We start from the raw sequence: 12,144 nt of genomic DNA, 5'->3' as shown, positions 1-12,144 counted from the left end.
CATTTGGGATTTGAATGTTTTTCTGAGGTTTCAGATTCGGTTTTTCCAGATCAATAACTCATCGGCGGATGATTTCTTCTACAAAACAGACACCTCTCCGCAACCACAGCAAGGCAGACACTGAGCTACAACCGTAGTTTCCTCAAAACGAGTCTCCCATCGCGCTGGGAGAATTACATTAGACCCTATGCAGAGCTCGCTTGATAAGAAAATACTGTAGTTGATTATAAAAGTCCCGTTGAGTCAACAGGATCTAGCTCATGGTTGATCCGGTTGAGGGGCTCCGATTTCGGCCAGCGTCTCTCAGCTGCTCCCTCCTCCCACACGCGTGGTGCATTTAGGGACCGCCAAAAAACCTTTGAATCAAGCACTCTTGAGAAACAAAACAATAAATTCCGTATTTTGTGACCACCTATGACAAAACTAATATAAAATCATGCCACTAAATAACATCTGTAAGGCACCCTTGTTTTTATTCCATTTTAAGCTATTTTCAATTTTTAAGATTTATTCAAAGACAATAGTTGGCTGAAGTAGTAGAACAATTTCACAAAGAATTTGAGTGAGTGGGTCACATGACCTGGAAGCTATTGAAGAAAAGTCCAAATTTTTGTCTTGAAAATTGAAAATAGCTTAAAAATTAATTAAAACAAGTGTGCCTTACAGATTTTTATCTATTGGCATCAATTTATATTACTTTATCTTAGCTGGTCACAAGATAATACATTTATTGATTTTTATTTCTCAAGAGAGCTTGGTTCAAAAGTTTTTTGACGGTCTCTAACTGCACCACCGCGTGTGGGAGGAGGGAGCAGCTGAGAGACGCTGGCCGAAATCGGAGTCCCTCAACCGGATTAACCATGAGCTAGATCCCGCTGACTGCGCGGAGCTGTAATGTCCAATATCCAAATTCAAACCAACTTCACTGCGGTGCTGGATCATGCGTAAAGACGCAGCGTGAACCCCAAGTGTTGCAGCTGAGGGGGAAATGTTGGATCGGCTTGATGAAACTCCGCCTCCTTCACAAATTAGACCAACATGGATAGAATAATGATAATATGTAGTGCTTTTTATTGCCTGGATGTGAATCTGATAATTCATATTGTGCCTTTTATAATCAACTACAGTATTTTCTTATCAAGCGAGCTCTGCATAGGGTCCAATGTAATTCACCCAGCGCGATGGGAGACTCGTTTTGAGGAAACTACGGTTGTAGCTCAGTGTCTGCCTTGCTGTGGTTGCAGAGAGGTGTCTGTTTTGTAGAAGAAATCATCCGCCGATGAGTTACTGATCTGGAAAAACCGAATCTGAAACCTCAGAAAAACATTCAGATCCCAAATGTACAGCGTTCTAATTCTTCCAGTCTATTAGCAGCTTTCCTTAAGAGGTTGGACACTGAACGTCTGCCTGATGAGTTTGACATTACTTAAGCTTTAGTGCGGGGAAAAGCCATGTAGATTTGACCGATGCAGTAAAAATGCTAACCAACCAATGGGAAGAAGTTGAGCCCTTAAGACACAGCCCCTCCTCATTTGCATAATGAGGCAGAAATGCATACAGAAATGTAAAAAGGACAGGCAGAAATGTAAAAGCGACAGGCAGAAATAAATAGCATCACAGAAATATATAGGGTAAAAAAATACAAAGGAAGAATAAAACAGACAAAAATATTATAACATGCACAAAAATAAATACTTAAAAAAAATAAGTAATTAATAAATAAAGTTGAAGATTATAACGCACAATAAATAAATAAGGTAATTATTACAAAGGCGAATAAAAGAATAAGCTAATTAAAAGAGATATATACATTTATGTCTCAATGTATAATTTAATTTCTACCTACATTTATTAATTTGGTGGCAATTAATTGTATGCTTATTTATTTATTGAGCATTTATTTATTTCTGTATTTATTTTTAGAAATGGAAGACTTGGTCCTCCATACTAAAGCCTCTTTTTTTAGTTTTAAATGTCTTACAAAATCACTTTTCTGCATACAAAGAAAAAGAAACGGTTAGCTGTAAAATGGTTGTTTCATATTTTTTTAGATTTTCTGCCTCAAAAATGTAATATTTACCCTTTAAATTGATCTCATATTTACTATATCATAAAAACATCCTGAACACTGTGTGCAGATATTTCTGCCCACAGAATGGAAGTGTGTACAAATCCTAGATTTACCAGGATATAGTGATACCGCCGCACACGGTTGTGTTTCTAAGTGGTATATTGCTCTGCATTGACAACATTTTTGACATTTTTAGATCGTGAACATGTGTAGATGCTATTTATTTTTTTATTTTTTTCAGTGTCTTCATTATCTGGGTGTCAGACACAAGTTACCAAATGGAAGAACAGGCAGACTGATTTTTGGGTTTTCTTTGTGCAGAGCTGAAGGAGCCGGTGGGACAGATTGTGTGCACCGATAAAGGCATCCTGGCTGTGGAGCAAAACAAGGTTCTGGTTCCTCTCACCTGGAGCAAGACGTTCGCCTGGGGCTACGCCGACCTGAGCTGCCGCCTGGCCAACTATGAGTCTGATAAGGTCAGTGGTGACGCCTCTGATGCCTCGCTTCCTCAGAGACCAACACCTTCAGCATTTAGCTGCTCATTTAGAAACAGTCAGGCGGACATTTCTGAAGTCTCCTTAAAGCTGAGGGAAGGTTTCCCCCTGCTGGTCAACTGGCTATTGCAGCTAAAAGGCTCCTAATGTGTAAAGACCAAACAAATAGATACATTTTAAAAAGCATCTGATGGGATAAAGAGATTAAACGCTGCGTTTGTGTTTCCTGCCGATAACGCACCTCCATTTCCTGCGTGATCAGCATCTTCTAAGGTCGCCTTCGATAATTACACAAGTTTAATATTGCAGAGAAAAGTTGTGACTTGTGCATTAGGAGGAAATATTGTTTTAGTTTAATAAAAAATAAACAGATATCTTAGTTGTGTTTCCTCCTCTGGTTACCTGTCATAAGTTGGATAACCTTAGATATCTGCTTAAAATATGACATAAAGTTATTTTTTGGGGGGTTTCTGCTCCAACCATTGCAGCTCGCTACTTATTCTAATTGGCGTTTCTAACATTGAACCTGAAAAGCTTAAACATGTTGGGAGTAAATAAAATTACATCATCAAATAATCCAGAATAAATGTTTTTACTTTTGGAAATGATCATCCTCCATGTTGTCATAGATGATAAAACAGGAAATTTAGCATTGAGGGTTTTAATTTTATTAGTTTTCCAAAAGATCAAAACTTAAGCAAAACAAAAGGCCTTTTTTTTTTTTCTTTTTTTTTTTTTTTACCTTGATTTCTTTTTAAATAGCATTATTTATCTTTAATTTGCCTCATTACACACTGAGTTAGAGGGGTCCTAGTCACGTTCTATGACTAGGAGTTTCTGGGCCAGTAGCTCATACAAAGGATTTTCAATTAAATTATCATACTCTGTTTGCTTATTATACTTTATTTCTGTGTTTTACATTTTGCATTTGCTCTATTTATTAGTAAGCAAAGCGCTTTTGTACATATTTACCATAACAAGTCATGACCAGAAGTGATTCAAGGGGCAGCCAACGGAGCCTACAGACACGTGTGTGTATATATATATATATATATATATATATATATATATATATATATATATATATATATATATATATATATATATATATATATATATATATATATCAGGAAACATCCTGAAATATGCAGAGGATACAGTTATTGTCAGCTTATTAGAGGGGGAAGATAACTCAGTTATCTCATTATTGTGGTGTGATAATTCCTATTTGACATTAAATGTCTCTAAAACCAAAGACGTTGGTATAGATTTTAGAAATAAGTCCAGTATCTTCAGTTCTCATTAAAAATTAAACTGTGGAGCAACTTGGGAGTTGTCATTCAGTGAAAACACAGTTAAGATTAGTAAAAAAGCCTAAAGCCAAAGATTCCACTTCCTACGTAAATTAAATAAGTTTGGATAGGGTAAAAAAGGCGTTGACCATTTTCTATAACTCTCTGATTGAATCTGTCCTCACTTTCGCTTTTATCAGCTGGTTTGGCGGTTTTATCCGCTGGAAACAAGAACAGGATTAATCAAAATGTAAACATTGCTGGCAAGATTACAGGAGTGAGATTATCTAATTTAAAAAAAAAAAAAAAAGAGTCCTGCAAAAGGCAAAACACATAATTTATTCTTCACATCACCCACTTCATAGTGAATTTAAGGAGATGAAAACGTCCCAAATCAAGGACAAACAGATGGAAGAGCGTGTTCTAGCCACGCCATTATTCAGATAAATGTTCAAGGTTGATTTAATGTTCAGCCTGTTTTAAATGATAATAGTACATGGACGCTTACTGGCTTTGTTGTTGCTAAATTCATTATGTGATTGTTTCTGTGTGCGTGGCTTTTGTTTTCTTGTCCCACCTTGCTGTAAGGAGAATTTCCCTAAGGGGACACAATAAAGTCATACTTTATAATATATCTACAGTATGTTAGAACAATGCAAAGTACTTCTAACAACAATATCTACTGTTTACTGAACGTTCATCTGACCTCCAGATGGCTCAATGAGCTCAGCAGGTAGAAAATAACATTAAAATAACAAAGATTGTGTAAAAATAAGAAGTCTCACTTTAACATAAACTCTCTGGTGCATTTTTGGTTAAAACAAGTTTGTTCTTTATTTATGAAGTTACTTTTTATTCTTTATTCAGCAGGTAGAGCAGCCAGAAATGTTAGTGAAGGAAGAGCAGCGATACTCGAGTAATAATATAACTCAAGTACAAAGTACAATGCCGTAAAACTACTCCTAAAAGTACATTTTGCTCAAAAGGTTACTCAAGTAAATGTAACTAGTTACTATCCACCTCTGTATATAAACATTATAATGACAGTTTGAGAACCAACTCTGCTACAATCACATTAATATTGCTGATGAAATTTGCTAAAAGTTGCTTATATTACGTCGTTTTGTACCCAGACGTGAGAAATGAAGGAGAAACTTCTGTAAATATGTGAGAAATCAGAGCCTGAGTTTAGTTTTAAAATAGAAACTAGAGGAACCGTGTAAGGAGCAGAACCGGCGGTGGAACTGAGAGCCGCCGTGGGCTAAACTCAGAGAAGCTAACTGTCCGACCGGCGCTCCAAACAAACTCCAGAAAATAAACGCATCAGCTGTGATACGATTATTTAGTTTAATAAAACCCAACGTTAAACTAGAATACAGTCCTCACCGAGACAAAAGCAGTTTATTAATTCACGAGAACGCCAGTACGGACTCTCGTTCTCGGCAAAAACACAGGAAATTTAAAAATGTTAATTAATTGGAAGAAAATTTTAATTAGAATTAGAAAATTCTCGCCTCTAACGATCTGAAAACGTACTTTTGAAGAACAGCAGCAGCAGAAAAGGGAGTTTTTAACTGAACCACTGTGAGCTCTGTTTACGCTGTCCTGAATGAAGCTCCGGCCGCGGTGCATTCTGGGAAAACGGTCAGTGTGAAGAACGCACAAGCACTGAGCTATATAATACACTGGAGTGCTGATTTTGCCGAAAAACTGAAGTCACTGGCCGCCATCTTGCTACTCCCTACTCTCACAGAATCCCACAGGATTTGGTTGCAACAACAAGCAGTTTTCTGGCTGAGTGAAAACGTTTCACAGGTAATTCTACAGTCAGTGGATGTACTAACACTATCAACTACTAGGAAATTAGGTGCTGAAATATTTTACATGTTATTCATATTAAATATATATATATGAATATATAAATATGTGTATATGTATATATGTATATATATGTATACACATATGTAAATATGTTTTTGTATATTGTTATTTATATATTTATAAATGTTAACCATATATATTTAAATTCATAAAATGCAAACTATTTCAGCACATGACTTTCTCAGTACTTGATATTTTTAGAACATAACATAAAAGTATATGGCATTTGACATTTTAAAAGTTTTAAGCCCCCCCTGAACATGAGAAAATCCTCGTTATTCATTGCTGTAGCGCACATATTCCCTAGTTACTGGGGGGAAATAGGGAGTACCAATATGGCGACGCGTTCAAACAGACGGTGATTAGCACTCCTGTGTATAATATAGCTCAGTGCGCACAAGTCTGCTGTGATGCATGCTGGGTAAAGAGGGCGGGGCGAGAACAACATCCGGGGATTTGGTCCGTTCTCGGTTTGGTGGTCTTTGGATATTTGAAGAAAGCTGAGGCTGATGATGTCATGAGAACACGAGAACGCTCTGGTACCCATAGAAACGGACCAGAACCATACGCCGTATGACCATATATGGTCAACAGCCAGAACGGTGAGCCCGTCTCTGACCTGCTGTCCCGCTGCAGGCGCTGGTGGTGTACGAGTGTCTGTCGGAGTGGGGCCAGATCCTCTGCGCCATATGTCCCAACCCCAAGCTGGTCATCACCGGGGGAACCAGCACCTCCATCTGCGTGTGGGAGACGGGGAGCTCCAAGGAGAAGACCAGGTCTCTGACGCTCAAACAGGTGAGCGGGCCGTCTGACCCGTGGACTCACCGCAGAGCTCCGGTCAGAACTAACCGTGTTACTTTCAGGCCCTGCTCGGCCACACCGACGCCGTGACGTGTCTGACGGCTTCGTCGGCGTACCGCATCGTCGTCAGCGGCTCCCGCGACCGGACCTGCATCATCTGGGACCTCAACAAGCTGTCCTTCGTCACGCAGCTGCGGGGACACCGCGCGCCCGTCTCCGCTCTGTGCATCAACGAGCTGACGGTGAGTTTCTTTCCCCGGGAGGATTCCTCCTGCCGTGACGCAGAAAACGCCGACACACTATGTTCTCTCCGCAGGGCGACATCGTGTCCTGCGCCGGCACCTACATCCACGTGTGGAGCATCAACGGCAGCCCCATCGCCAGCGCCAACACCTTCACCGGCCGCAGTCAGCAGATCCTCTGCTGCTGCGTGTCCGAGATGAACGAGTGGGACACGCAGAACGTCATCGTCACCGGCCACTCCGACGGCGTGGTCAGGGTAAGGAGAGCGCACGTTCCCGCTTCAGGAGCTATAATAATAATAATAATAATAGTAATAATAATAATAATAATAATAATAGTAATAATAATAATAATAATAATAATAATAATAATAATAATACCAATAATAATAATAATAATAATACCAATAATAATAATAATAATAATAATAATACCAATAATAATAATAATAATAATAATAATAATAATAATAATAATAACTCACCAATGTTCCGTAGTTCTGGAGAATGGAGTTCCTTCAAGTCCCAGAAACCCCTGCGCCGGAGCCGGCGGAGCCCGAGGTGCCCGACTGCTGTACGGATGAGAAGATCGGTGAGTTCCTCCAAAGTCCCCAAAGAGAGTGCTTTGGAACGGCGTCGCCTTTTTTTGTTTGCTTAAAACCGTAAAAATCAAAGGATTTTACCAGGATTTCATACGATTAAACCAATCGGTTTCCTTCACAAGGCACCTCACTCGTGTGCCATTTAATCTCAGTAGAGATGCAGCTGATCTCCGGAGGCCTCAGAGTTTTGTTGTAGAACATTAGTGAACATTTTGGAGGCCAAAGAACACAGAAGACAGATCAGGGAGAAGGTTGTGAAGATTTTTAAAGCAGAATTAGGTTCTAAAACTAAATCCCAAGCTTTGAACACCTCACAGAGTCCTGATCCATCCACCGTTCAAGAGTAGATACACATGACACACTTTCTACACTGCAAAAACAGCTAAAAGTTGTTGAAGCCGTCTGCTTCCCCGGGTTCGTTAATTCGTTGTGCAGGACTTTAAAATAATAACTCAGCCATGGACGCAGAATTTCAGTTTCACCTTTGCAAAGGGGAGAGATGATACACCTGCCGATTCCGGGCAACAACTCTCGCTCTCTCTCCCGCTCAGGCTAGTTTTATTAAAGTTAGAACACAGATTATACAAAGTCACACAATGAATGACGCACACATCCTATCGCTATCTTACTCCCTAATAACTATCTTCCCTCATTATTTTCTCCAGCTGCATGTGAACTGGAGTTTCTGTTCTTTCCCACTGCCTCGGACTGGCCTTGAAAGTTTTCCTGATACTCATACACTGAACCTATTCACATTCTCTTCTTCTGGTAAACAGACAGGCCTCAAAGCAAATATATTGCACAATAAAAGCATGTTATACCTTCATAAATGTGTACTAAAAATGAATCAAAGTTAATACATTCCACAATTCCCCCTTTTGAACTCTTTTAAGAGTTCACCCATAAACTATTGCAGTAGAAAACCCTAAATTTACCGGTTTGTTATGACACCTTTGGTAAATACTTGATTATATTGTAATGGTAATAAGTTCTAAGCACCAGTCATTGGATGCTGCTGTAATAGCGCGTCTTTGTGGTCTTCCTAGGTGGATCAGCTGGACATGTTCAGGAATGGAAAGTCGCAAAAATACCACAATATACCTGTAACAATAACAACTGATAATAATAGACCTCCAGCAACACAACCCTTAGGGGGTTTGGTTAATGCTATTTTAGTGCCCCTGTGGAAAAACACCTGTGGAGAAACACACAAATTTCAACAAGAAATGCAAAAATACATATATAAAAACAATTTTTTTTTTTTTTTTTTTTAGTTCTCTGAGTCTCTTATTGGTTTTCTTCTTCTCTCTGAGTGTAAGAGTTGCTACAACACCATGTGGTCAGGTAAAAAACACTACTTCCGCCTCTTCTGTTTTATGCTTTTTTTTTTTTTCTTTTGTGGAGCAGGAGAGCAGCTCACTGCCCACTTCTTCCGCCTCTTCTTCTTTGTTCTTCTGCTCTGTCTCCTTTGCGCGATTTTTGTGAGTGAGCTTAAGCTCACTGAATCTCTCTACGGGTTTTATTATGACCGTGGTTGAGTAGAGGATTCACCGATAGGCTCCCTTTCACAGCGTTGTGGTGTTATCCTGTAAATCCTGGCGCACCTGATGCTTGAGAGCGCTGGGGTTCCTCAGTGGCTGCACACTGACTCCAATGATACCAGGTGTCGCCTTTTCCTTTGAGCCTGACAGCGTGCGAAGTGCGTTCCACCGTCTGGTATGGGCTGGTCCACCTTGGTTCTGACCACTTTCTTTTGATGACTTTCCCACTCTGGTTCTGCGCTGGTCTCGGTGTTTCCTTTGGCACCCTGTGGTGGGACCTCATGGCTCCGCACTCTGGTCAGAGCGCCCTAAATAACAACCCCCACTTCTGTCCTTCGTTGACCTTAGCGCGCACTCAGCCGAGGTCTGGGGGTTTGTGGACCCTTCTTCACATTCCTTAGGAATCTCCAATATAATCTGAAACTACACAACAATCTTTAGATGTCAAATTTCGTGTGCTACCTGTGAATCCTGGGAGGTTGACGTCGCAACCCCGAAAAACTCCTTCCAGTCAGAGAGTGCATCCTGTAATGAAATTAACTGAACACTCCAACAAGAAACAAAACTTTACCCCATATCAATTTAGTCTGTGCACAGATTTCAGCCAATTATTTTTCAGATACTAATTAATCCTTACCACCTTTTATTGTTCCATCTTCATCCTGTCAGGAAACCTATTTTTAGAAATGTAATAGTTAATGAGACATTTTATCATAGTTTCTCTGTTCTCTCCTTTCACAGGCCTCTTGTCATCCTGTAAAAGAATTCACGCACGCACACACAAACACTTTTAAACCTCGGATGTGTCACCGTGTCTGTGGAATCAAAAGTTAGTTAATTGTGGTTTGAAATCAAAGTACATTTTTTCCTATAACGATGTCCAAATCTTCCTTGGATTAAAATGACCACACATCGCACACACACTACTTTACACACGACATTGCTGTAACCTCTATAACCCCAGATGTCCTACTCCGGGTGCTTCAGAAAAAGTTCCTGTTTTAATCCTGGAGGAAACACCATGAGGTTGTTTTACAGCACCTGTTCTACTCTAACGCACCTCTGAATCTGCTCTGCTCCACCTACACTCTTCTTGTAATTAATCAGTGAGAATGCTATACAGCCTTCTCACTTATTGTTTTCCTGTTTTTCTTTATTATTATTATTACGTCGACGTCTAACTACGCCCGCATACTTCATCCAATTTCAACAATTTTGGTGTCAAAACGTTCGGCTCGTTCCCGGCATGCCTGTTATATCTAATGGTTATGGTTAACTTTTACACTTTTTAAAATATTTAACTTTTTGTGCGATTTTTTGGCTGTTCCCATTGGAATCAATGCAAATTGCTTCGAATTCCTTCAAATTCTTCCCATTCTTCTAATTGTTCTTAGTCTTCAAATTCTTTCATTTTTTTTTTAAATTTGTCTAATTTCTTCAAGTTTTTCAAATTCTTCAAATCCCTTTAAATTCTTAATTAAATTATTATTATTTTTTTTTTCCAATTCTTCAAATCTGATTTCAATGTTTTCTGCATCTTCTGCTCAATCATTCTACAGATTAGCATTCTCACTCGCTGTTACACAGGAACAGCTTTTTCTAGTTCCTCTCTCAGTTCCGCTTCAATAGATGCCATTCTCATGTCAAAAATCCTGCACCCTGTTTTTCTATTTTATGTTTTTTTTTTTTTTCACTAACATTTACTGATATGTACATCCCCCTTTTGGAATCAAACTAGTTTTATTCCAGAAACAACAGTAAAATGTAACGTTCTGTTTTTGTCTAGGTTTATTGTTTGGTGAAGTTAGTTCTCTCCTGCCTCTGGTTTTATTTCTTTTGTAGGTTCTATCTTGTTTTAGGTTCCTGTTTAGTCTGTTTATGGTTTTAAGTTTTCCGGTCTTTGTATTAGTCCTTATCTGTGTTCTGTGCTTTGTGTTATCCTCAGTCTTAGGTTTATTCTTCTGTCAGCATCGTTATTGCTTCCACCGTCCTATGGTTAATTAGTTCCCTCTGCTCACCTGTTTTATTTAAGCCTCACTTGCTCCTCAGTTATTTGTTGGTCCGTCACACTCACATGCCCATGCTCCTGTTCCTCCTCGGTTACTCTCTCTGTTTTGGTAAGAGTCCCGGCACCTTTATTCTGTTTTGGATTACCTGTTTCAGTTTACTCTGCCAAGTCTGTTCGCCAGTTCCCGTCCAGCTTGTTTGGATGTCTGCCTTACCTCTATTTGGATCCTGTTTATGTTCACCTGTCTTCCATTAAATCCAGTTTAAAGGAATAACTCTGTTCTGCAGAATATCGGGTTCTGCTCCACACCCATCATTACATAAGAAGCTGTCAATAATAGTCAATTCAACTGCATAGGGTAATCTATGGTGAAGTAAGAAGAAAAAAAAAAATTTCCTCGAATCCTGAATCCAAATCAAAATCTTATTCAACTTTATCATACCTGATATTTTCCCGAGGTCCCTCAAAGGTTGCGTGAGATCAACGTACCCACCATGTAGTTGTCACAACAGCCATTTAGTCCCAAAACTATAATGTGTCTTCCACACGCTGTAGTTTGGGTTTGTTAGAACGCTTTGCTTGTTATTGGAGGACACATTGGTTGCTCCTGCGGAAAATAACAGAGCCCAGGAAAGACACGTTCCTTGGCAAATTGCTATTTTATCTTTACTAACCTTAAATGTAAGTGGAACACATGAAAGTATTCCCACCTCCGTGGACCTTCTGCTGATTAATGATGATCAGTACGTTCCCGGCCATGGTAACACTTCAAACTCATGTTTGAAATAAACTTATCAGTTACATCACAGATAATTTAAAAGGTATGAGTATATTTTAAAACAACAAACCTGCACGCTGGTAGGAGCCCAATCAGTTGCCTGAAGGGAATGTTTAACCACGCCCCTACTTCTTTCTGGTGCTCAACATGGAGAGAAAGAGAAATGTGTGAAATCGTTTCATCCGACATCATATATCGTTATAAATTGTTCAGCAGTAGCAGCTGCCAAACGCTCAGGTGCCACATACATATTCCTAGAATGACTGTCTGTGTTTTACCTTAAAGAATCATGATACCAGTCTGTGCGGTTGCTGTCGTAGAACAGAGTGACGTGTAGCGGGTCAGGTGGGAAGAAGAGCAGGAACCCAGACGTTGCATCTTCCATAGCTGGAGAGAACACCAGTTGTAGCAGGCTCTGTTCACAGTCCTCCATA

At 39.5% G+C, this 12,144-nt stretch overlaps 1 protein-coding gene and 1 long non-coding RNA gene across 8 annotated transcripts in view; one reads left to right on the top strand and one right to left on the bottom strand.

Annotated features, from left to right (window-relative positions):
• wdfy3 (WD repeat and FYVE domain containing 3) overlaps nucleotides 1-12,144 on the top strand; it is a 161,496-nt gene that overhangs the window by 136,254 nt on the left and 13,098 nt on the right. For all 7 annotated transcript variants that reach the window (XM_036144345.1, XM_036144346.1, XM_036144341.1 and 4 more), the window contains 5 exons: nucleotides 2,393-2,547; nucleotides 6,375-6,533; nucleotides 6,602-6,781; nucleotides 6,856-7,038; nucleotides 7,280-7,373. In XM_036144345.1, coding sequence (XP_036000238.1) covers nucleotides 2,393-2,547; nucleotides 6,375-6,533; nucleotides 6,602-6,781; nucleotides 6,856-7,038; nucleotides 7,280-7,373 — 771 coding nt within the window. The remainder of the gene's footprint in view (nucleotides 1-2,392; nucleotides 2,548-6,374; nucleotides 6,534-6,601; nucleotides 6,782-6,855; nucleotides 7,039-7,279; nucleotides 7,374-12,144) is intronic.
• On the bottom strand, nucleotides 7,854-12,125 carry LOC118564929. Its single transcript, XR_004932093.1, has 2 exons — nucleotides 11,781-12,125; nucleotides 7,854-9,449 (listed from the first exon to the last, which is right to left on the bottom strand). It is a non-coding gene; the product is annotated as an uncharacterized LOC118564929 (long non-coding RNA).

Source organism: Fundulus heteroclitus, chromosome 12 (assembly GCF_011125445.2).
Source record: "Fundulus heteroclitus isolate FHET01 chromosome 12, MU-UCD_Fhet_4.1, whole genome shotgun sequence".
NCBI classification, from domain to species: domain Eukaryota; kingdom Metazoa; phylum Chordata; class Actinopteri; order Cyprinodontiformes; family Fundulidae; genus Fundulus; species Fundulus heteroclitus.
The sequence above is the reverse complement of the archived record's forward strand: the minus strand, read 5'-3'. Positions and strand labels throughout refer to the sequence as shown.